Source organism: Callithrix jacchus, chromosome 13 (assembly GCF_049354715.1).
Source record: "Callithrix jacchus isolate 240 chromosome 13, calJac240_pri, whole genome shotgun sequence".
Classification (NCBI taxonomy): Eukaryota; Metazoa; Chordata; class Mammalia; order Primates; family Cebidae; genus Callithrix; species Callithrix jacchus.
The window spans coordinates 21279354-21305891 of NC_133514.1; the positions used below are offsets into that span (position 1 = coordinate 21279354).

Here is a 26538-nt window from a genome sequence, read left to right on the forward strand (position 1 = left end):
CTTAAGAAAATGTTTTCAGTAAAAATAAAGTTACAAACTCACAAGACTGCTACATAAGCAACAAATGCTAAGTATTATGTAAGAGTAGTAAGGCAAATTTATCTTAAAAAAGGTTTACTAATAAACAGTGGCCTGCTATGGATCAGGCACTGCCCTAGTGTTTCACACACAAAAATATCCAATCCTTATCATAACCCTAAAAGGCATACAAGCAGACAAGCAGACTCAAATTTGCTGAATGACTAAGCAAGGCCATATAGTACTGGTAGAACCACGAAGAGAACTCAGGTCTACCGAGTGCTTCTTATAATTAAGCTTTTTCTTCTACGTCTCCTGAAAGCTGATTTGAACTGCAGGGGGTAGAAATGGGAGGCTCCATGACAGCACGCCCTGTGCTTTCACCAGGTTTCTTTATATACTGGACACCCCTGTGAGATTGTATGTGAAACGAGTTTTGGCTTTCCTCAAGCTGTATTTCACTATTTAGCACCCTCTTTAATTCACAGAAGATGGGTGGGTTCTAGAGGTCGTGACAAAGTCTGAAATGAGGAATGCTGGAGAGCCCTATAGGAACGCTCAGCCCTAGATCAAACTACAGCGCACTGTAAGGGACAGTACTAAAAAGAACGGCAAGGACAGCCTGGAAGACATGTCCCTGCAACACAAGGGCTGGTTCCCAATCCTGATTATGATGCTCAGGCCTGTGAATTGAAGAGAAGCAGGATTACACATTTGCTTCTTGCTTTCCTCATTAGAAGATACAGAGTCACATTAACTGACTTCCATTTAATTTAACATTTATTTTCATTTTATATCCAGATGTCACATTTTCTACATTAAAATATAATCATGCTGACTCCTCCCACTCCCACCCCTCCAAAGAAAACAGTGAAGAACTTTACACATGAAAGATGGAATGCGCAGAGTAGAGAAGTTGCTATTGCACCCAAGTAACAAAGAACACAGAGACGCAACGGGAGACATGGCAGAACTGCATAGAAGATCGCTCAAGGCTCACAGCAGGAAGGCGCAGGAATTCAGAAAACTCTAAAGCTTGGAAATGCTATCGTTTGTGCCAAAGATTACTCTGAAAAGGTAGAGAGAGGTCAAAAAGCAGAACCAAATAGAGGATTTTCAAAGGCTGCGCTCTAACAGAGTTTAAAATATCCATAAACATACGTGCTTGTGCTCCCCACCTTGCCTTCAGCATCTGGTAAACACTTTAGAAACTGAAACCCCACTGTCAGCATGTCAGAATGTAGAAAGGCTGTAGGGTTTTTTTTCTCTTCTTTTCTTATACCCCGAACAACAACTCTATTTGTGAATTAAATCGTGTGACTCCTCTGCTTGGAAACCAAGTAAGTATCACCAAGACAAGGAGTCTCACTGCTACCAGACAGATAACAGCTGTGCGAAAGTGACAGGATTCTGTGTATTACTTGGAGAGGGAGAGCTGTAAGACACAGGAATCCCAATACATATGTACTAAAGAGAAGAAACTCCTTTCACTCATCTATTCGTTATACAGGAAATATCAAGTAGACATTCAAAACCATCTGCTTCGAGCAGGAGCACAGCCCAGCAACACGGGCACACCAACACACTGAAAGCAAACATTCAGGGAAGAGCCTCTTGGCCCTTCTAAACGGAGACTTCTTTCAGACCAGATCTTGTCCCTAATGCAGAGACCAAAGCATTATCACCTCAGAGACTGGTACTCTTGAGAGAGTTGAGAGGTAAGGTCTGAGAGACCCAAATCATGAGACCCTTACCAGGTAACTAACTACTCCACTATGTACAATACATACAGCAATTAGAAAATATCACTCCATCCCTGCAGCTACTTTAAACATAGCACTGAGGACCCAGGTTTTCTGAACAGGGGATATTTTAAAGTCTGTTACCAGTTTAAAACATTGCAACACTGGCACAATATGTTACCTATTCTTTGTTTTTAATAACAGGGTAACACAGTAAACTCCAACACAAAGGTGGGGATGGGGGAGTGCAAAAGGAATAAAGAAAACAGAACCAGTATTTCACAAGAGCACAGAGCAGTGCGGAAGCGGCAGCTAATGCTTTGCAGAGTCTCGAGGGTAAAATTCACTGAGGGTGCTCTGAGGGATTCTCTTCAGCATTTCTTTGGGGAAGATTCGAAGCAGTTGCCAGCCGATGTCCAAAGTCTCATAGACAGTGCGGTTTTCGTAAGGACCTTAAAAATTGAGACTGAATTAGTAAAAGCAAACGACTTTCAACTTAGCAATGTTATTCAGTACATACTGTTATATGACTAGCAGTGTATTAAATGTATTTTTTTAAAAAAAGGACTCCTGACCGGGCGCGGTGGCTCACACCTGTAATCCCAGCACTTTGGGAGGCCAAGGCGGGTGGATCATGAGGTCAAGAGATCGAGACCATCCTGGTCAACATGGTGAAACCCTGTCTCTACTAAAAATACAAAAAATTAGCTGGGCATGGTGGCGCATGCCTGTAATCCCAGCTACTCGGGAGGCTGAGACAAGAGAATTGTCTGAACCCAGGAGGCAGAGGTTGCGGTGAGCCGAGATTGTGCCATTGCACTCCAGCCTGGGTAACAAGAACGAAACTCCATCTCAAATTAAAAAAAAAAAAAAAGGACTCCTAAGACTAAATGAGGAGTGAGGAAAAGAGGGCACAGACAGTGAGTACCACAAGGAACCAGAGAAGAAGAGGCGGGTGGCCTAAGAGGGTGAGCAGTCTTACAGGAGAGGGTGGCAAGACTGATCTGAGATTTGACAACTGGGTAGATACTTGAGCAATGGAAACTAGAATCAATGTTTTGTCCAGAGATTAGTGAGAAGAGTCTCTCAAGCACAGAAGGTTCCCACAAGGAGAAAAGGTTGAATATGAGGGCGACTAATGCAGATGGTCAGAAGGCCATAAACGTCAGTCAAGCACCTGAACACACACAACCCCCTCAAGAGTATCACTATCCAAAGGTCAGTGGTTTTCAGAGCTGTTAAAATTATTTTTGATGGCAGAATCATCCAGATCCCACAAATAAATCTTATTCTTTGATTCCAAGGCTGGAGGATTCTTTCTTCTAGATGAAAACTCTAAGATATTCAGGTTCTGCATTAAAAAATTTCCAATAAACGTGAATATTTTGGCAATTTGAATATTATTAATGTATCATACAACTGGAAAGGTATACAAATTCTAAGTGTACAGCCTGATGCCTTTATTCCAAAGTAAAACACCTGCTGTAACCACCACTGACGTTGAGAGACTAACACTAGCATTAGCGGGGGTGACGGGAGAGACCAAGCAGAACAGCTTGAAAGTCCTGCTGATGCTATGTCATAAAAATGACTTCAGGATTTTTTAGTAGAGGGACAACCAATAAAATTAGTAATATATTGACCCTGGCAATGGTACATAAGGAATCAAGGAGACTGGTGAAATGTTGGCACCAATGGCCAAGGATGATGGGATAAGGTTTGGACTAGGACCTTTGGACTCATGAGTGGCCAGAGACCAGCAGCTTCAACATCACCTAGGAACTCACAGAAATGCAGCATCCCCACCAAGGTCTGCTGAACCTGAATTTACATTTTAACAAGATCTCTGGCTGCTTCAAAAGCTTAATAAATTTTAAGAAATAGGGACTAAGGTATTATAATGGCAATAAAAACAGAATAAGGTTAAGATATTTAAAAGGAAAATACAAATTAGTAAATAATTGATCACTGGAGAATAAACAAGGTTAAGAATAATGCCCAGTTACTAAGCTTGGTTAACTGGGACAATGATTATACCAGAAGTAGATAAAAACTGAAGGGGCACTGCAAGGCAGGTCAGTTGGAAAAAAACTTTGGTTTTGAGTAGCCTGAGGGGCTGGTGGCATAAGCAACAATGGGGTCTCTACGGCAGCTAGAGATGTGGAATCAGAGGTCTGGACAACAGGTAAAGGTCCACACATCATAGTCCACAACAGACTGAAAAGTAGATACTGGGAGGGAGAGCAGAAAGAATAGGTAACTGAGCTTTCTAGAATATTAACAATTCGGCAGAAAGGTAAGAAATGAGAAAAGGAGATAATACAGATGAATCAGAAAAGTTCCAAGTCCCAAATGTCAAAGCAGATCACTGCTGACAAGCTAGCAAAAAGGAGACCTGGCAATGAAGTTGCAGAGCAGAGGGCCTGGGAAGGAGGATTCTGAAGGGCAATGGAAGAAGGAAGACAGTAAGATGGTAGCTAAGTCACTGGAAAACCAAGTCAAGACCTTCCCAAGATGTTTAGAAGGCAGAGGAGAATCTCTTCTGGTTAGAGAAGAGGTGACAGAACCCCTTCTCTAACCAGAGACATAACTATATAGAAACCAACGTGAATTCTCTCAGACTTGGAAAGTAGTTTTCAAATTACATACGAGGCTTTTTGTGTTTGTAACACAACAATCATCTTACCCTGAGCAATAAAGTTCCTCTCAAACTTCTGCAGAAATTCCAAGTAGAGAAGATCATCTGAGGTGAGCGCTTCTTCTCCCACCACAGCTTTCATAGCTTGCACATCCTTCCCAATGGCATAGCATGCATACTAAAGAGAAGAGGGCTCCATCAGCTTAGAGAAGCTCTCAAAATGCGCGGGCATCTGGGATACAGGAATGGATTGCTCTTGTTTTCCTCACAAGAGCCCATAGAAGGAATTTACAAAAACAATTCACATAAAGTTCATATGAAAGCATCAGAAGGAATATATTCTCACTCGGAAAGGAGTCTTCAGGCATACAATACACAGATATTCCTAATGCTCTATAAAAAACACACTTCTAAAAAAAAAACACACTTCTTCAATATGTTAGTGAGCTCAAAATTTACAGAGCACTTGAAAATCAGAAAACATAAACCATGGAGAAATTCATCTTGAAGTTCTATTTTTTAAAAAAATCTGTGATATCACTACGTTTACCATTTCTACTTTATGGTCCTAAGTATTTTTATTTGTGCTAGTGTACAATCTTATACAACTATAAAAATCAAGGATTTCAGAATCTACATAAAATTGTATCTGTTAGTGTTCTGGTGATGGCTTAATATGTTAACCAAGAAATAGGTTAGAGTAGCCTTTCAGGAATACTATATAATTAACATTAACATTGCTAATAAAAAGTTTAAACAACCTTATCACTTGGCTTTTCATTTAGAAACTAGATACCATTAGACATAGGTTTTAAGCTCATCTTGATTGTCAGCAACTATCCTTATGAGAAAAGGCTGCTTTGGTTCTAATGAATGATTATGTATCCCATTTCAAGCCTACACTAAAATTCCGTGTGGATGGGGAAGAGAGAAGTGATAAGGGTGAAAGACAAGAGGTATAAGCCAGCAGAAAGTATCCATTTCTTTCAAACACCATTCTTAGAAGAATGCACGTACCAACTGGTTAGATACATCAGCGTGGTCCTTCCTGGTCATCCCCTCTCCAATGGCAGACTTCATTAACCGTGATAGTGAGGGCAGCACGTTGATAGGCGGATAAATCTTGCATAGAATGAGAGGGGAAAAAAATACTACATTTAAGTACGAAACTCAAGTTTTACTGGTAATAAAAAAGCATTTGGAATTCATTATTACTCCTTAAATCACAGAAAACTGCTGCATTTGTCTTCTAGATGCAACCTACTCTCTCTTCCTGGGAAGAAAAGGTAGTAAGAAACACTTTATAGCATAATATTTCTTTCCAGAATCAAATCCAAAAAAGTGTCATCTATAACACTGTACAACGCTATTTTAAAAAACTAAAACTTTCAACATTTGCTTGGCAAGTACGTACTACCACATTATTGAGTCGAAATGGTCTGAACTCTGACTCAAAAAAAATTATACACAAAATTAAAGATTAACAATAATTCCTAAAAGCTGATTTTCAAAGTCAGTATCTACTACGGAAGCATGGAAAAGTCTGTTTTTCTATTAATAACAAGACTGGTAGATGATATAATTTGAAACAGAATTCCCAAAAAAGTTCTTGGAGACAAGTGACTCCATTTTAAGACACAATAAAGAAGAGTTATAATTCTTAATTCTGGCACTCTGCCCACACCAGAATTTAAGATAACAGAAATGGTAATTTTATAGCTATATTAAAAACAATTCAAGTTGATACTTTCTAAGCAAAGCAATTCCTAAGAGCAAAATCCAAGTCCCTAAAGAGTAACGGGTGAGCAGGTCTGCAAGCTTCACAGCACTGCTCGCATTTAATACCTGTCTGTTGTGCAGCTGTCTGTCCACATAGATCTGCCCCTCTGTAATGTAGCCAGTCAAGTCAGGGATTGGGTGAGTGATATCTACCGGAGGAAGACAGATAACATTAAGCATGGCATCCTTAGGTTATGAGTTTTAAAGTGGCCATCTCAGAACCAAACCCACAAGAAGTCCATCTGTCCTACCTACAGCTTTACTCAGAAGTGTGTTGGTATAGTCATTTTCTGTGATGCTGGAAACTTTCTGTCTCTGTGGTGTGCACTCCAGTAGCCAGTAGCCAAATATGGCTATCCAACACTTGAAATGTGGCTAAGAAAACTGACATACTTAATTTCAATTTTAGTTAACTTGAACTTAAATAGCCAAATGTGGCTCGTGGCAACTATACCAGCCAGTTGAGTTTGGTTGCAGCAGTTAGATGTGTGCTGGCTCTACGAGGTAAACTGGCTACATTCATAAAATATACTCTCTCCCCTAGGTAAGTGCTCTGCCCTCAAAATATAAATTAAGTTTCATTTTAAACACAAAGTTCCCTTATAGAAATTGGCCAACCTGATGTATGCCATCTCGGATGGATACACATTTCACCATGCAAAATGTAGGCATGTACACAAATAAAGCAACACCACTCCGGCTGCACCACAAAGGGTACACAAGGCAACACATTTCCAAATCTGTTCCATCACATCATTTTGTAGCTACTCCCTTGGAACAAACCACATTTTCATATCAGAGGCAGTACAGAGAAACAGTGTGAATTATGAACTCAAACTGGGTCCTAAATCTATCACTTGCTAACCTTGACAAATCATTTTACCTCCCTGTGCCTTGAACAGTATTTGCCTCAAAGTTGCTATGAGGAGCAAATGAATGAATATTTATAAAGCACTCAGAACAGTACTCAATTACAGTAAGTAATAACTTACCATATTTTGTAAGTGTTTTTCAAAAACTGAAATAAGGATAAAAGAGGCAATACAGAAGAGGAATTCTGAACAGTCGTACCCCAGGAGCCACCCTGAGCACACATGCAGACAGGCATTGGAAGGTCATTTCTAAACAGTCCTGGGTTAAAAAATTTGTCTCTAAGTCTAGTGGACTTTACCAGCTGTACTCTTCATGTGGCACTTAACATGGGCATCTTAAATTACTGGTGCATACACATTAAAAGAACCCCCAACTAGACTGAGTAACTTACATTAAGCACAGACCATAAATTCTTTTAAAAATTCTTTACATTTAGGACACTGTCCTGCAAACAGCAGGCACTCAATAGTACCTAATAAATGAAAGTTAAAAACTTAAATTATGAAGAAATTGCTTTTCCTCAACAAAAGGATAATGATAACTCTGGGTAATTTTCAGATAAAAAAATTTTTATTTAGGCACAAATAACCAAGATGAACTCTTAGGGGATGTGCTCTCAAAATAATTGCAACTCAAAAAGGTAGATGGGTCTTCTTTCTCCTTAAAATAATTAGGTGTGTTATAATTAAAAGACCAAAACTTACCATCATTAGGCATGGTAAGAATAGGGATCTGGGTAATGGAGCCGTTTCTCCCTTCCACTCGCCCAGCACGTTCATATATCGTGGCTAAATCTGTATACATGTAACCTGGGAAGCCTCGTCGACCAGGAACCTCTTCCCTGGCTGCTGAAACCTGAGAGCAAGTCAAGGAGAAGAGTATCATGCACCAGATTAGAATAAGCTTCGTTAGAACATGTTTGTTTGAACATGCCAAAGTACAAAGTTGAAAATCCCATCGTGTTCATTTTAAAGACTGTCTTTAAGGATGATTTAGAAAAATCTCCCAGCAACATAAATTCAAATTATTCTGTAACAAAAATATTAACAAGGGGGACCAGAAGGTTTTTGCTAAAATCTTATTGCCATAATTTAAGTTTTCAAATAGTTTGCTAGAAGAAAATCTGCCTATAATTTTATAAATCAAAGGAAGTTAATTTTAAAACAGAAAAGATTCTTGGTCCACAAGATTTATTCCGTGTGGTGAAACTAGCCATATTTATGTAATCTAATCTCAAAAAAGGTTAAAAGGGAAGAAAATGCACCAGGGATCATCTGCTGCGCTTTACATTACTTAATCCTCACAGCAACCCTATGAGGGAGCTGCTACCTCCAATTTACAGTTGGAGTCATGGGTCAGAAAAATTAAACAATTTCTCAAGGTCACAAAGCCAGGAGTCCATTCCATGGCACAAAATAGGAATGGTGATGCACAATCTTTCCTTTAGAGTCATGGATACTGGACTACAGGCGTGCATATTAACCTACAATCAACTAGAACTCTAAAGCATTTTGAAATCCAACTTCTAATTGCTACTTTGGCATCTTCAAAGGAGCGTGCTACAGCAGTGCTCCTCACGGTGTGGTCTGCAGACCAGATGTTATCAACGAGAAATGATCACAGAGAAAGCAAGATACGCATTTAGAAACTCTCATGGCAATTAGGCAGAATAATTTTATGTCTGTTGAATCTAATAATAATTTTAAAATCTGCATTTGTAAACTGTATATATTTTTAAAATTTCACTTTTCTAACAACTCATTTTTATTGCATTTTACAAAAGTATTGGTCTGTGATGGATGGGGGAAAAACTAGTTCTTTACTAGAGTTAGTTTGAAACAGCAATACAGCAGGGTAAGATATGGTGATGGCTCTTAGGGAATTTTAAGAAGCCAGGTATTGATAGAGCTTGTTTCTTCAGAAGTCTTTTTATGTGCTTAAAAGAGTTAACTTACTCAAAATTTCAGTAACTTGTATGGAACAAACACCCCAAAACTTATAGGGGTAACTGTTCAAATCTTTCCTTTACTTAAAAAAAAAAAAACAGGTCTTGCTTTGTTGCCTAGGCTGGAGTGCAGTGGCACAATCATAGTCACTGCAGCCTCTAATTCCTGAGCTCAAACTATCCTCCCACCTCAGCCTCCCAAGCAACTAGGATTACAAGTGTGTCTGCCACTCTGCCCAGCCAGTTTCTTAACGTTTTTATGGAGATAGGGTCTTGCCATGTTGCCCAGGCTGGTCTTGAACTCCTGGCCCCAAGTGACCCTCCTGCCTTGGCCTTCCAGACTGCTGGTATTACAGGCGTGAGCTATTATGCCCAGCCTGACAGAATCATAATATTGTTCCTAAACACTTGGGTTTTTTGAAGAAAAAAGTGCTGAAGAGAGTACTGTCAGATTATCGTCTTTATTTTTTAAAATATTAACATCATTAAAAAGGGAATTACAAAAAGGGTTAAAAATTAATACTCCGGACAGAAATAGAACTTCCAGGGAGAGTAACGAATAAATAACTTGCATTATTTACTGCCTTTTACAATCAGTTTACTCCACGAAGAGAGTGACAGTAAGATAAACAGGCTAACCATTTACCTCTTATCCTCTAACTGCTTCTACCAAGCTGACAAAAAGGAAGTATTTTCCTTTCTGATTTATTAAGGCATTCTACTAATATATGAATAGTGAAATTTAAAAAAAAGTAATTAAATAATGAAAACTTACAACAGAGTGACAAGTTAACCATGAAAATTAACTAATTTTGTGTAACTGAGGGAAAAACATGAACGAGTTACCTCTCGAAGTGCTTCAGCATAAGAACTCATGTCTGTTAGGATAACCAATACGTGTTTCTCACATTGGTAGGCCAGAAATTCAGCTGTGGTGAGAGCCAGCCGAGGAGTAATAATTCGCTCAATGCTGAAAGGGAACATAAATCTTGGGTCACTCAAACCAAAAGACCAAAAAGAAATGATTCTGGAAATAACAGTACAATTCCCCTTTGAAAGTTTTAAATACATTGAAGAGAGTAAAGCAATTGTTACTTTACAAATTCTTACGTAAGGTCAGTTATTTATAAATGTCCCAAATTTCTCAGTTATATGGTTTCTCAACACTGGGGTTGGGCAGGAGGGCGGGAAGGAGAGAGAGAGGGAAGAAATGAAAGCCAGATTTTTCAGGTAATAGGAAAAAATCATTTATAGAGAGTTGATTGTGTTAGGTAATTTGTAAGTATGATCTCATTTAATATGCAAAACTACTCCATTTAATATGCAAAACAAGTATCAGTTGTCACATTTTATGAGTTTCAGAGCCTAAGTAATTTGCCCAATGCCAGATAACTAACTACCAGAAAGCAGGGCTGGACTTTAAATATAGGGTTACCTCATTGCTAGGTCCAAATGCTGTCATTACCACATTTTACATCACCAGCCTTGAGAAACACTGTTGATCCTAAGTCTGGGGCACAGAAAGAAATAGCTCTGTTTACTTACGTTGGGTCATTAGCCAAGTTCAAAAAGAGGCAGACATTGTCCATTGAGCCGTTTTCTTCAAAGTCAGACTTGAAGAACCGGGCAGTTTCCATGTTTACCTAAATAACAATAAGTTCATCATTGCGGGGAGAAGAAAAATCCTTAACATTTATTTCTGACAAAAGCCAAGGTACAGATTTGAATTGTTCCTTCTTTTAAAACCTCAAGTACCCCAAAAGTTTTCACAAAAGCCAATGGAACAAAGAGGCGGCTTGGGGCACAAACAGTATTATTGTTAAATTTCAAATTAGTTAAATGCTAAATTTTAGTCCTTAGTTTGGCCAAAATGCTGATTTCAAATTCTTTACCTAGAGAAAAATTTGACTATATATATAGTTTGTTACATTGTTCTCACAACACAAGCGCAATTTTATATATTATACTAAAACAAACAAAAAACTTTTACTTACACCCATAGCAGCAAATACAATTGCAAAATTTTCCTCACTGTAGTCTACCACATCTTTGGATTTCTTTACCAAACCAGCCTGTCGACATATCTGAGCTGCAATCTGATGAGCAAAGCAGAAGAATTCAGCTGAAATCTACAATAACATTTCTACAACAAAATAACTTTTACTGTAAACTTTCTGGAATCGTAATCATGAATGAAACTGGGATGTTTTCGCGCATTTATTCAACAAAACTATTCTGTACTTTGTGCAAAGATATGCAAGGGTAAGCAAGAAGACGTGCATAAATACAGATTTAAGGTAACTGGATTAACAAACAATAAGACTGAGTATTTATTTTGAAAACCCTTTATTTGGTTTCTCAGTAACAGTGATGCATTTAGAAATTCTTGTCTGCTAAATTTCATACCAAACCCATCCCAGTCCTCACCTCATTGTGTGGTAACCCAGCAGCAGAGAAGATAGGAATTTTCTGCCCCCTAGCAATACTGTTCATACCATCAATGGCTGAAATGCCAGTCTGAATCATCTCCTCTGGGTAGATTCGACACTGAGGGTTGATTGGCTGACCTAACGTATTTCCAAAAGGGACAATTTTAACATGTTGGCACAGTATTCATGAATGAAATCAGAATTCTTATCAAATTAAAAGAAAGCACCAGAAGACCAGAACTACATAAAGCATCTCTCTACTACAAAAAAAAATCAGTTATTTTTCAAATCTGAAACTTGCAATAATTTTTTCCTTTATTCTTTTGTAGACTCGCAAAACACAGGGTAGTAGAATTCGAGTTCCTAAAGTAAAATAAAGGTATAGCAAATAAGAGAGAATTCCTAATTTCAAATTCATGGTTTTACCATATACGTTTCAGGTATATCCTAGATATTTTACAGTGTCTTAAGATATTGTTAATACATAAAATTTTAAGATAATTTCTAAAAAATATATAATTAAATAAAATAATTCATAACCTATGGAGCGTGTTGCCTATCTACTTTAAATGATATCACAAAAATCATTCCCTATCTGACAAAGGTAAAAGACAGAGAGAAGCTATTTTCTCCCAAACACAGAAATCCATCTACTATTCCTACCCATGATATCAAGGAAGTCTTCAGCCAGTACAACAGGGCCTCTGTCAATGGGTTTTCCTGACCCGTTGAATACCCGACCTAGAAAACAGTAACAAGACAGGATGGAGTAGATGCTAACTTTCAAATGTTAGTAATTTTTAAACGACCTTATGGAAATAGGTTTAAAAGGAAACAGATCTCTGCTTAGAATGAATAATATCCATTTACCAAGCATATCCTCAGACACTGGTGTTCGGAGAATATCCCCAGTAAACTCACAGGATGTTTTCTTGGCATCTATACCTGAAGTCCCTTCAAATACCTATTAAGAAAAAGCATTAATCAGAAGGGTAAATTAGATCATGGGCATTTACATTTTATTTGTCTGTTAAACAGCCCTTATAAACTGAAGCACATGAATGTATACTACTGTTGATATAATGAGCAAAGAAGTATGATAATAAGCCAAATTGTCAACCTTTAGATCAAGGGTTCATGCTTACAGGCCAAATTCGATAAGCAAGCTAAGTGTAAGTGTGTGTGTGTGTGTGTGTGTGTGTGTGTGTGTGTGTTTATATTTTAATTGGCCCCACAAAGCCTAAAAGCTTTACTGTCTGGCCCTTTACAGAAATTCTGCCAATCCTTGCTTTAGCGATTTCTAAGGGGAACGTTATTTGAGAAAAGTGCCATTACCCAGAATGAGGTAACATTAAAAATTAGGAACTATATGAGACAATTCAAATAAACAGACTCAGACAGATGACCCTTTTGGTTTCCTCACATCATCAGTGAATTCTGCTTTTCATCTCTCCTTCTACATGACTATGTATCCATTTAAAAAAAAGACATTTTACTAGTGAAGCTATTGGACTAAGTGGGGCTTAGGTGGCTGACACTGAGCAAAACCACATGCAATAATAATTTTTTTTCCCTGCAGCTGGTAACCAACCTCTAAAGACTCTAAAAACACTTAGGTAGTGATCATCACAGAGAGAAACAAGTAGTGCTCCCTCTGTGTGGGCAACTAGGAAACAGTTCAGCTGGCCAGGTTTTGAGAGTGAAACTTACCTGAACTACGGCCTTGGAACCACTAACTTCTAGAACTTGCCCACTTCTCTTCGTACCATCTGGTAAGGTCAAATGGACAATCTCAGCATACCTGGGGAACTAAAGAGAGAGAGAAAAAAGGATCAATAACCAATGTTTTAAAAGCCCCCCAAATTATTACACATGCTATGTCTCTACTATGGCATGTCTGAATGTGCAACCCCCAACCCTCCAGACACAGGTTGATGCTGAGAGCTTTCAATATCCTCAGGTAGTTTAATTCCTTACAACACACATCACTGACACATATACTAGCAAACAAAGCATAAGGTATAGGAGAAAGGTCTTAAATCCATAGAAACATGGCAATTAAATGTACTGCTTTTCCTTTGCATGCATGTTTTAAAGTTTTGAGGTTACAGAAAGGTATAGATAAACATGTTCCCACCACCTAGAACTGATGTTTGCTTTCTAGGCTGTGTGTGCTCCAGGTGTGGGCGATAGGGGAAGAATAAAATGCTACTCAATAGGCCAAGTGAGGTAGCTCATTCCTGTAATCCCAACACTTTGGGAGGCCAAGGCAGGCAGATTATCAGAGGTCAGGAGTTTGAGACCAGCCTGGCCAACATGGTGAAAACCCCATCTCTATTAAAAATATAACACTTAGCCGGGCATGGTGGCACATGCCTGTAATCCCAGCTACTCAGGAGGTTGAGGTAGAATTGCTTGAGCCCAGGAGACAGAGGTTGTATTGAGTCGAGATCACACCACTGCACTCCAGCCTGGCTGACAGAGTAAGACTCTGTCTCAAAAAAAAAAAAAAAAGTTACTACAAGTATGCCAGAATTTCCCAGAGCCATTTGATGGGCTACATACAGGCCATGCCCATTTTCTGCCAAACTAACTCTGCAAAGGAATCTTATTAATTTATAATCTCCCTAGCAGTATAAAAAAGTATCCCTTCTCTCCATCTTTGCCAATCTTATGTTTTTAAATTTAATTTTTGTCATTTTGATAATAAAAATGGCATCTTTTTCATTTGCATTTTCTTGACTTCTACCAATATTGAGCATCTTTTCATGCTTATCACTGTCAATTATTCATTCATATTACCGATAATTCAGACTTTATTTCCTATGAATTGCTTATGAATATTCTTTCCTCACTTGTCAAGTAAATACTTCTTATTTATAGAAGTTTTATAGATTATCTGTATCAATCCTTTTGTGAATATCTTCTCTTAGTCTACCTTCTGTCTTAACTTTGCTGATGGTATCTTGTCACAGAAAAGTTTTAACACTTGTTATGTAATAAAACATATTGTGGTCCCTTATGACTTTATGCCTTTTGTGTCTTGTTTGGAAAATAGTCTGAAGGCATAACAACGGTCTTCTGTATTGTCTTATATCAGACTTATGTTTCATTTTCTAGATCTTTAATCCATCATATTTATTTTTGGTAACTAATTTTCTTTTATGTTTCCCATTTTTATATGGGAAATCAATTGCCCTAGCAATATTCTGAGTGTCCCCCATAGCCTTGTAATGTTGAAATTACGAAGTTGAAATCTTCTGTGTGAAAAGAGTTGATTTCAGGGCTCTAAATTTTGTTCCACTGATTCACCTACTTATTCCTGAACCAAATCCTCATTGTAAATTACTCTTCCCTCATTGTGTTAACTGGAGAGGATCGAGTCTCTTCATTCATGAACATGGAATCTTCACTTATTTTAGGTCTTCTTTTTTGGTCTTTCACAAAGTTTTACAGTTTTTTGTGAATAGTTACTCTGGCATACAGAACACTAAAAATTTTTGTTAACTAATCCTGTATCCACTACCTTATTTTCTACCATTGTTTCTAACTCTCTGCCACTAATGACTTGGGTTTTCTGATTCATTAATCAAATTATCAAGAAATGATGATGGTTGTTCCTTTTCCCTTAGAATCCCTTTATATCCTAATTTCTTTTCCCCATAGCTCTGGGTAAGTTTTTGTTTTTTGAGACTTAGTTTTGCTGTTGTTACCCAGACTGGAGTGCAATGGCACGATCTCGGCTCACCACAACCTCCGCCTTCTGGGTTCAAGCAATTCTCCTGCCTCAGCCTCCCGAGTAGCTGGGACTACAGGAGCGCACCACCATTGCCCAGCTAATTTTTGTATTTTTAGTAGAGATGGGGTTTCACCTTTGTTGACCAGGATGGTCTCAATCTCTTGACCTCGTGATCCACCCGCCTCAGCCTCCCAAAGTGCTGGGATTATAGGCGTGAGCCACCATGCCTGGCCTGCTCTGGGTAAGTTTTTAGCAGAAAGATGGAGAGTGATGGTGAGTGAGGAATGAAAATTTCAGCCCCATCCTGACTTCCTGACAGGGTAGAGGTACTGGAAATTGACTAATCACCACTGGTAATGACTTCACCAATCATGCGTGGGTAATAAAGTCTTCAAAAAAAACTTCAGGTAATAAAGTCTTAAAAATAAAGTCTTCAAAAACTGAGGGTGTTTGGAGAGTTTCTGGGATGGGGAGCAAGAATGCATCCACGTGCCAGGAAGATGGTCCACCCCAGCTCCACAGGGACAGAAGCTTCTGTGCTCAGGACTCTTCAGGGCCTCACTCCATGATAATCTCTTCAGCTGGCTATTCATTTGTATCCTTTAACATACCATAAATCAGTAATAGTAAGTAAACTGTTTTCCTGAGTTCTGTGACCTATTCTAGCAAATTATCGAACTGGAGAAGGGAATCTTCAATTTGTAGCCAAGTTGGACAGTATCTGTGGGTAATGTGGGGACCCACTACTTTTGATTGGCATCTGAAGTGGACTGTTAGTCTTCCAAGTAAGCCTTTAACCTGTGGGGTCCACACCAACTCTGCAGTGTGTCAGAAATGGGTTAAATTGCAGGGCATCCAATAGGTGTCTGCCAAAGAACTGAATTGCTGCAGGAAAAAACACAAACCTCTGGTGTCAGAAGTGAAGCACACTCTGAAAACAGCAGTAAAAAGGAAACAGGAGTTTTCCTTTCACTGATTTCAATGGGAATGTTTATAGTCTTTTAAGTACATGGTTTGCTGCAGGTTGTGGTAGATACTCATTAAAAGTTATATTTCTTATTTTCAAAGAGGCCTTTTTAAAAATGATTAATCAATTTTTTTCTGTATTTATTTAAAGATACAAAGCTTTTTCTAGTGTATTCCATGAATCTGTTGAATTACACTGTATCTAATATCAAATTATCTACTTTTGCTGATATTTTACATAGATATTTTTGCTAATAACATGCAAATGTATTTTACTAACAATTTGGAATTTGTGTTTATAAGTGAGAACAGCTATTTTTGTTTTCTAACACTATCCTTTTTCTGGTTTGGAGTCACAGGTGTGCTAACTTTACAGAATGAGCTGGCAACAGTGCTTCATCTTCTTCTATTCCGATACAATTTGCATGCGATTATCTATTCCTTGATACTGTATGTTTTATGTTAAAAACAAAAGCCAAAATCTAAAAACAAAACAAAACATATCACTATAAATCTCATGGTCTAAATCAATTTTTCCACAACCACATAAAATTTACCAGTCTTTCCTCACTTATAACTATACATAACATTCAATGAAACCTTTTTAGCTCTCTTAAAATTACTTCCTCAGAGATGGTTTCTAAGTCCTTCTCTGTATGATCCTTCACAGCACCCTAACTGACTCTTCAACAGCATGGACGAATTAAACATTGATACTATATTTGCTTCTCCACTATGCTATGCTCAACTAAGGGAGAGCCCATTCTCATTGTTCAACATTATATTTTCTGTACTGGGCTCAAGCACTTAACACAACTGAAGCCCAAATATCTTTTGAGCTGTTCCAATAATATACTTACTAATAGTAAAACAACTGGTAGCGTGCAGTGACTCATGCCTGTAATCCCAGTACTTTGGGAGGCTGAGGCAGGTGGATCACCTGAGGTTGGGAGTTCAAGACCAGCCTGACCAACATGAAGAAACCCCATCTCTACTAAAAAATGCAAAATTAGCTGGGCATGGTGGCACATGCCTGTAATCTGAGCTATTCAGGAGGCTGAGCAGGAGAATCTCTTGAACCCTGAAGGTGGAGGTTGCAGTGAGCCAAGATCGTGCCATCGCACTCCAGCCTGGGCAAAAAGAGTGAAATTCTGCCTCAAAAAACAAATTAAAAAACCTGTATTTTAAAAATGAGTCCAAAAGTTTATTTAACAGAGAATACAGAAAAAATTATAAGCTAAAGAAACAAACAAAGCTTCCTAATATTTTCCTCAAAAAACAAGTGTAGACTCTATTCTTTTATAAAACGTTAATGGGCACCTGCCAAATCTGGTACAACTTGAGTTTGTTTAAGGCTTTGAATCAATCTGCAGGACACTACAAAATTGCAGTCAGGAGTAAACTTGCTAGGTTTTATCTTGAGATTAGTTTCTACAGGTACCTTATCATACACAAAAATATTACCTTAGTGATAAAGGAGAAGAGACAATGCACTCTGCCCTTTCTTTTGACAAATGTTTCTCATGTATTTTCTGCTTCCAGAGGGGTCACATGCCAAGCACAAATGCATCATTAACCTCTCTCAACAAACTAGTAATTGTATTGCTCTTCCCTGACCCGCCCCAGTAACCAATGCCCAATTACTGTTCTAGAAAACATAGAAATTATTTTCTTGGATGGTATTTTGGTCATATAGCTCAGATAAAAAGCTTAGCCCAGGGTATCCAATTAGAGACTATATCCTATGTCTCTCTTTCTAAGATAATAATGTCTTTATAATTCTTGAGTATAGGTTTCGCTTAAAAAAACAAAAGCAAAAACATGTAATTAAAGACCTTAACAACAAACTGAATCAGTAAAAACTATCCTTTGCTTTAAGGTTTTGAAATAATCTGTTTTGAATATCACTGACAGACTGTCAAAGATAAAAGTAAGATTGTTTATTCACTAGAGGGCTTAAAATTTAATAGAAAAGATAAATACTATGAAAAAAAAAAAACCCTGTAACATGTGACAGTCTATAACAAGGGCCATAAGATACTATACATTTTATAGTACCCTACGAGTTATAAGAGACACTCAAACGTATTACTGCTGCTTTTTCCTCCTAATAAAACTGTTAGGTAAGACTGACTTTTTGTCTGTTTTGCAGACAAGAGATTCAAGGAAACAGAACTCACAGCAGAACCAATACTGGAATCCTGTCTTCTGACTTTTGGTCTAAAAACTCTTATCTCCTACACAGCACTGACACTCAGTCTAAAGTATCACTTAAAAATCATAACAAAAATTTAAAGTGTACTAAATAGAACTAACCACCACATTTGTAACTACATAAATAGACCATAATAAACAGTAGTATTACCTTAACATGATCTAAGATCACTAGCGGACCATTGACTCCAGATACTGTCTTGTATGCTGGAAAGAAACACAGAAGAGTCAGCTTTAGTCAAATAGCACAAAAGCTTAAATTATCTCTCTAGCATTACTAAAAATCCTTTCTACTTTATCATACCTATTAGAATACAGAACACTCAAATAGTTTTGAAATTTTTCAATGCATTTATAAAACATGTCTGTGTCTATTCAACTTTTCATAATCCACCGTCATCCAGCCAAAAATATTTTGAGTCCTTACTAAGAGTAAGTAATTATTCTAAGCACCCAGCATACAAAAACAAGACACAGAAGGGGAGATTCTGCTTGCCTTCAAAAGTTATCTTATGCGAGGGGGTGGAGTTAGAATATGATGAGATAAGGTCGCTTACTGTGGTCTGCAGAGGGTTTGTGCAAAAGAAAGGAACAGTTCTTACCTCAGAGAGAAAAGGAAAAACTTGATAGAGGAGGTGGCATTTAGCTAAGTAGACAAAGAAAGGGAATCCTTAATGTTAAACAGAAGTGACAAGAGTCACAAAGGAAATCAGAGAAACTGTAGACTGTAAGGTAAAAAGCCACAATTAAATGGTGTTATAAAAACTACGAGAAAAGGGCCGGGCGTGGTGGCTTGATCATGAAGTCAGATAGAGACCATCCAGACCAACATGGTGAAACCTCATCTCAACTAAAATATCTAAAAAAATTGCCAGCCATGGTGGTGCGCACCTGTAGTCCCAGCTACTTGGGAGGCTGGGGCAGGGGAATCGCTTGAACCCAGGAGGTGGAGGTTGCAGTTAGCCAAGATTGTGCCACTGGACTCCAGGCTGGCAACAGAGCAAGACTATGTCTCAAAAAAAACAAAAACAAAACAAAACTAGGGAAAAGAGCTTTTGAAGGAGGGAGTAGGCAATGGAAAGAAAGGCCAGGGGTCAAACAAGATAGGAAAGCATCCTTTAAAAAAAAAAGTCAGATGTTACTGCGAGGTTAGAGACTGGTGTTTTCCACTGCAAAGTATGCCCTAGGAATAAACTGCTACTCTATTTCAACAGGTCCTACCCAAAGCCCTCACCCTATTACACCTGTGCGGCAAGTGAAATGGGGATTAGGTATAATAACACTCAGGGGAGAGTAATTCTACCAGACACCTACAGAATTCATTAAATTTCATACGCAGAACAGCTGAAAAAAAATACATGAACAAAAGTTTTGAAGAGAATTTACTATAAGGCCTAAAATAATTAATGTGCAGCTGTCGAGCAATTGGGAATTTTTCACTTGCTTGATTTCTTTTGAGGTCTTATAATGAGCTTGCACAGAGATTCCTGGCACAGATGTGGACTCCGAAGAATGAGGAAACCATTTACTAACCAGTCTGTCCACTCAACAGGGTCTGGAATTTAAAATTACAACTCCTTCAGCCTGAGGCTGAGAAGCCAGGGCCCTGGTACAAACGTTGGGATGGAGCAGACAGCGCCATCCATCTTTCATGCTAACAGGATGTTTAAATCGATCCAGACATCAAATATTCGCTTGAACCCATCAGTAAGTGTACTGTAACTGTCTCAACAGAGGCCCTCCACAACTGAAGGGTATTTTTTGTTTCCTTGAGATAAAAAGCAAGCCACTTGGATGGTAAAAGGATTAATCATTCCCCTAGAGTACTAGAAAGACCCCATTTGCCGCCACTTTTATGAAAACTATCCCCACTGTTTTAAAATGTTCTAAAACTCGTAAAAAACATAATTCCAACCCTTTAAAAAAATCTCTTCATTGTTCTCATTTAAAAAAGACTCCCAACACTGCTTTTCAATGACTATCTAAAATTGCTAGGTGGAAATGGAAAGTAAGCTACATTAGAAACATGTTTTCTTGAAGCCAGTTTTCAGAAATACAGAAACGCAGACCTTTCCAAAACTTTTACCAAACAGTTGGAGTCAGGGAGGGGACATGGTGTTGAGATTTATGAAAAACTGTTTTGAATAAAATGCAACATCAGTAAAATACATCAGGTTCTTAAAATTCTCTTTATTTTTTCAATATGATTGTATCTATTTTAAATGTCTAATTTCTATAACATTACTTCAGAATCTCATGGCTAAAATTCAAGCTCATTCCAAACTATGAAATTTTGCCAGTCACAAGCAAAAGTATGACCAAGAGAAAGAAACACTAGTCATAGCTTCTCCTGGAAACAGTGAATCCAGTTGACCACTACAGAAGACAAGATTCTACTTCTCCAAAAATCTCTAAATTTGCAACAAGGTAGACAGCCTTTTAAGAAGCCAATAAGTAATCTTGCAAGTTAATTGGTAACACCAACACACATTTGTAAGTACTTTTTAGTAATTCTCATTTAATCTCCATAACAGACATATCAGTGAGCTATCATTATTCTAAGTTTTAGAAGAGAAAACTTATTATCAGAGAATAGACCGTGTCTTGCCCAAGGACACAAGTAACTAGCCTACGGATCTGAATCTATGGTCTGGCTCCAGAGTCACTTATTCTTTGACTCTACTACAGCCCAAATTCTACAATTGAACTGGTCCATTTTTTGTAGTATGGTATCTTGTTAGAATTATGAAGCAACATCACCCTAAACATTTTCACAAGCCTGCAATTTTAGTTATGAAAAATAGGTTTTTACTGTTTAACACACTAGGCAATATTTCCGTGTCTATCATAATGAGGAAGGAGACCCACCTCCCCCTCGACTTCCACTGTACATTTCAGTAGAAGAAAAGGCTGGAATCACCTCCCCCTCGACTTCTACTGTACATTTCAGTAGAAGAAAAGGCTGGCTGACTGGCGCCTCCTGAATCCCCTTCCTGTAGACGGCAGGCTTGGTATTGGGGAAACTCTCCAGAAGACACTGTTTTTACTTAAAACAAGATCAAACCGCCATGGAGATCAGAACCTTTTCACATGTGATTCCTAAAACTATAAACCCAAAATCATTCATATGTGGTTTCTAAAACTGTAAACCCGAAACCTTTTCATATGTGATTTCTAAAACTGTAAACCCAGAAACCTTTTCACATGTGGTTCCTAAAGCTGTAAATCCAAAACCCTTTTCACCCGTGACATCTAAGGCTGTAAACCTAAGATTCTTCCACCTGCAGTATCTAGAGTGTAAGCCTATATAAAGGCAGAACCTTCCTTTGTTAAATGAGCTGGGTTTTAGACAAATCATTGCCCAGATGGGATACAGCCCTTTTCCTTCCCATTCAGTGTTCAAGAGCAGCTCTGTTTCTCCCAGCTGCTCTTGCTACAGTAAAACAAATCTTTTTCCAGTGGAGTCATAGCCACTGGAAGAGTTTAAGTAGAGAAGAGAGTATCTGGTGGAGGTGTTTCAGCGGTTTCCCTGCAATGGAAATCATGAAAAACATGAGGCAATCAGGAGATACTTCTGATACAAACTAGAGGTGAAACATGCTTGGTTTAAATTCAACTGACATATAAAAACTAAGCTAACACCTGTTATAATCCAAACAAGATAAAAATTCGACCCAGCTTTATAGTTGAAAAGAGCTTCAAGCTTTTACAGAGCATCTTTAGATAGGCTATCTGATTTCATTTACACAGAACACAATGAGGGGGGTGCTATGGTTTAAATATCCCCTTGGAAACTTCATTCCTGATGTAGCAGCATTGACAGGTGACGCCTTTAAGAGGGGACTGGGTCCTGAAGGCTCTGCTCTCCAGAATGAATTAATCCATTCATGGGTTAATGAGTTGTCATGGGAAGGGAACTGGTGGCTTTACAAGAGGAAGAGAGAGCTGAGCTAGTGCCCTAGCATTCTCAGCCCACTCACCACGTGATGCTCTGAACCACCTTGGGTCTCTTTCGAGTCCCACATGAAAGAAGGTTCTTATCAGACGCGGCCCCTCTACTTTGGACTTCAGACTCCAGAACTTTAAGAAATGCATTCCTTTTCTTTACAAATTACCCCGTTTCAAGTTTTTCTGTTAAAAGCAACAGAAAATAGCTAATACAGTAGGAAAGGCTGATATATCCTAAGGAAACTAAAGTCCTAAGTTTGTTTTTAAATGGGAGAGCCAGGCTTACTTTTCTTTAATTTTAAAATTGGTACTCTAAGACCCTTATAATGTCTCTGGCCTTAGTCTGAAGTACAATTAAAGAACATACAGCTTCTAGCACTTGGACTGTAAGTGGGGACTAAAAGACAATTTGTATAAAGAAAACCAAGCAAAATGATAACACTACCTTGTATCTCTCAACAGTATTTATCCAGCCTTCCTCACCATTAACAGCCCAAAACAGAAATACCAGTTTAGAGCATGGCTGTCAAAGACATTACACTGCTCTTCAAAAAAGGCAAAAACTCATTTGCAAATTACCTAAATATTTCTATTTAGCAAAATACTGACCATTCTTCTCTCCAAATGAACAAGAATTTGAGTCCGCAGATGGGTGTATGGGGGATAATCAGAACTTCTGACAACACAGAAGAAACATGCTGATATTATATTCTGAACATTTTTACAACCAAAATGTCTTGGCTTTGATTCTTAACTATCATATCAAGCAGACAACATTTATGAAGTAACATTTAAAACCCCAAATCTACACAGATTTTAAGGAGGACCTATTTTGCCAGACGACATCCTCTTCCTCCTGCAGTATAGATTGTTTGACACTACTAACACCATTTAATGATTATGAAATACTCCAGAAAAAAAGTTGGCAGCCATTGCATAGTAAGAGTCCTAGTCTTTTAGACTCCGCCTTATTAGCAAAACAAAAACCCAGAGCAATCATCTTCTCTTGTGCAAGAAGAGCAGAGACCCACACCCTGAGCAGTGGGCACCTGAGAAGAGGTTCCAGAAAAAAAAGCAAGAAGATTCCTATTTTGACCTTTTGCAGAGATAGCTCTGCTTTATGATTTAAGAAACTTAATGTCAGTTGATCTAGGGTCTGAAGAAAAATGGAGATGACCAAACCTAAAATAATAGCATTCAACAGCTCTATGTATGTTGTTGAAGCCTTTCTTTTAAAAAATTCCTTGTGACTTCAGAAATTCAACTAAAATGCTCAAGATAATTTCCTCGTTTCAAGACTGAATATGTTTTCTATTTCTTGTTAAAAGTCCTATAATCTTGAAGCTGTTTATAAAAAGGATCTAATTTGTACAGTGGAGCTGTCAATATTACTCCATTTCTTCACTCAAAAAGCACACCTTTTTGAGTTTAAATTTACAAGACACATTCTATGCTTCAGTACCTGTGCTAGGCAGTGGGGACACAAAAACGATCCCTGACCTCTAAAGGTTCGTGGGAAGCTTTAGGCTGGGTGCAGTTGCTCACATCTGTAATCCCAGAACTTTGAGAGGCCAAGGTGGCCTGATCTCTTCAGCCCAGGAGTTGGGAGACCAGCCTGGGAAACCCCATCTCTACCAAAAATACACCCACACCCACACACACTATTATTGCACAACCCCTTAAATGATATCATCAATCTTTATTTACAAAAATTAAGAGGTTGGCCAGGTGTGGTGGCTCACACCTGTAATCCCCACACTTTGGGAGGCCGAGGTGGGCGGACTGCCTGAATTTAGGAGTTGGTGAACAGCCTGGGCAACACAGTGAAACCCTGTCTCTACTAAAATACAAAAAATTAACTGGACATTGCGTCGTGCACCTGTAGTCTCAACTATCAGGGAGGTGGAGTTGCATTGAGCCAAGATTGCCCTACTGCACTCCCACCTGGACAACAGAGCGAGACTCTGTCACAAAATAAATAAATAAATAAAAGGTTAATCAGTATTTAGTCAAAAACAATTAAAACTTTTGAGTAGAATTAAAAATGTGGCAAAATAAGAAGATATTAAAATGCAACTAGTTGTTAGCCTAAGTGTGGTATCATTTATGCTTTTTAGATTACAGGGAGACATAAGGGAAAAACTCAACTCCACCCATGTTCAGAATCAATCCACTGAATTATTAGAGCAAAGTGTTTAAATGCAAGTTACACAATTACAAGACACATTCTATGTGTCAGGCATTGTGTTAGGCCATGGGGACAAAAGAAGGATCCCTGACCTCTAAAGGTTCATTGTGAAGCCCTATGCTACAACAGTTTTGTCAATAATTTCTAGAAAAATCCTTCAGCAATTGGCTAATCGCGTAAAAACTGTAGAGAAATCATATTGATCTCTTAAAGGTTTACAACCTTAATCATGGAGTACTCTTTAAACAACATTATTTCAGTTGATATTCTGAATTGACACTGAATAATTAATTATACAGAAACTACTGCACCCTTATAACCTTTTTTGAGAGGCACTACTAATGTCGATGTGTTCTACCCAAAGAAAAGCAATGCATACAAATGCAATTCATACAAGAGAATCTGTAATTCGTAGGTATAAATTTATTGCCAAGGTCTGCATAAGAATGCAACATCTGTAGATTTCCTGAATTGTCTACTTCAGCTTATATAAGCCCCAACAGACATTTTCTAATTCGAAGAATTCCCAGTGTAAAAGGCACATCTCAGCAACCCACCGAATCAAATGTTTTCCTTTTTCTTCACACTGCAGTGCTATCACATGACCCAGTGACAGATCAGGATGTGGATTAGTCAGGCTTCAGATCGCCCAGACTAACACCCTTCATCTGAAATCCTTTTTTAACGAATCGGCCACCTACAGACAGACACTCGGGCAATTAACCACTGAAAATGCAGTCTCACCACCAGGGGAAACATCATGTGCTTTTCCCAGTTTTTTAAAAAGTCTATTTCGAGGGCTCATTGCCAGTTCTCAAGAAAGCTGTGAAGACGCTACACAAATGCATTCTCTAGTAATCAAGAACCATTGCTTTTGGAATTGCTGAGCCATCCACTTAAACCTAGTTCATTAAGGCATTTTATTTAGATAATCAAAACACTTAAGCCTATGCACACATACCAACTATGGGCAAAGCCACTTGGCTTCTCACAAAGAACCTTGCACTCAACCAAGTTTGGTTAACTAGTCAGTAAATGAAGAGGCCACGGTAGAAAAATGCCCAGCGGAACTAAAAAATTTGGATTTTTAGTCCCTGCTCTACCAATAATTAAGTGTCTGAAGCATGGCAAATCCTACCCCTCCCAGAACCTTGGGCTTCTCACCTGTAAAATGAGAGGGTTGGACTACATGACATGCAGGGTACTTTTCAGTTCTAGCGTTCTCTGATACCTAGGTGTCCTCCTGTGGAGCAGCCCCTCCACCGAACACCAAGCCCCATCTCCCTCTGGCTGCTGCCTGATCTCCATCCACGAAAGGCCTGACCACGTCAGCGATGGTTGCTACCGTCTGCCCTCGGCAGGAGCTGAAGACCCCCACTGAGGTCCTTACCAGGGGAAAGGGAGGGGAAGAGGCGTTCCCTCGACCCCTAGATATCCAAATGAAGTCAGGGGAAGATTAGATTGGAGTGACAAGAAGTGGCCCTCGGGGACAAGAAGCAAATGCCTAGAGAAGGCTCCAGCCTAGGGAAGCTGGGGAGGGGAGAAGAGAGAGCAATAGCCAAGAGCCCACCAACCCCAGGAAAAAGTTCCCGCTGATGCTCTTCCCCACGGCCCATCTCCCGGAAATATAAGATACAGGCAAATCTCCTTCCAAAGAGACAAGTGGGTCAGGGTACGAAAGGAGACGCAGGAGGGAAAAACAAATCCCACCCCCTACCCGCTGGCTAAGCAGGTGAGTGGGAGCAAAGGGCTAAGCTAGGGAGCAAAGATCAGAGACGTCCTGCTCTCTGGTGATACTCACTGAGACGAGGCTGGGAGAGGTAGTTACGACTAACTGCCAGCGCCTGCTCCCGAGCTCCCACCGCCGGCCCACCGGCGGGCACTGGTAGCTCGGGTGCGGCCCCGTTGACGATTCCCCGCATCGCCCGCAGCGCCATCTTGTCTCCTCCGTCCCGACTGGCCCAGCAGCGACGCCGCACATGCGCAGATATACCAAGGCGGCCGGCGCTCCCGGGTCCGCCCATGCGCGCTGCGGCGTCCCGGCCTTGCTCCGTCCCCT

At 39.0% G+C, this 26538-nt stretch overlaps 1 protein-coding gene across 1 annotated transcript; it reads right to left on the minus strand.

Annotated features, from left to right (window-relative positions):
• Positions 1 to 776: 776 nt before the first annotated feature.
• Positions 777 to 26442, minus strand: ATP6V1B2 (ATPase H+ transporting V1 subunit B2). Its single transcript, XM_002756883.7, has 14 exons — positions 26281 to 26442; positions 18495 to 18550; positions 13135 to 13233; positions 12295 to 12388; positions 12088 to 12165; positions 11423 to 11562; positions 10990 to 11091; positions 10541 to 10638; positions 9842 to 9965; positions 7755 to 7905; positions 6244 to 6326; positions 5416 to 5520; positions 4447 to 4576; positions 777 to 2212 (listed from the first exon to the last, which is right to left on the minus strand). Exons 1-14 carry the CDS (start codon positions 26414 to 26416, stop codon positions 2073 to 2075), a joined length of 1536 nt encoding a protein of 511 aa, XP_002756929.3. The 5' UTR covers positions 26417 to 26442; the 3' UTR covers positions 777 to 2072.
• Between the last annotated feature and the right edge of the window lie 96 nt (positions 26443 to 26538).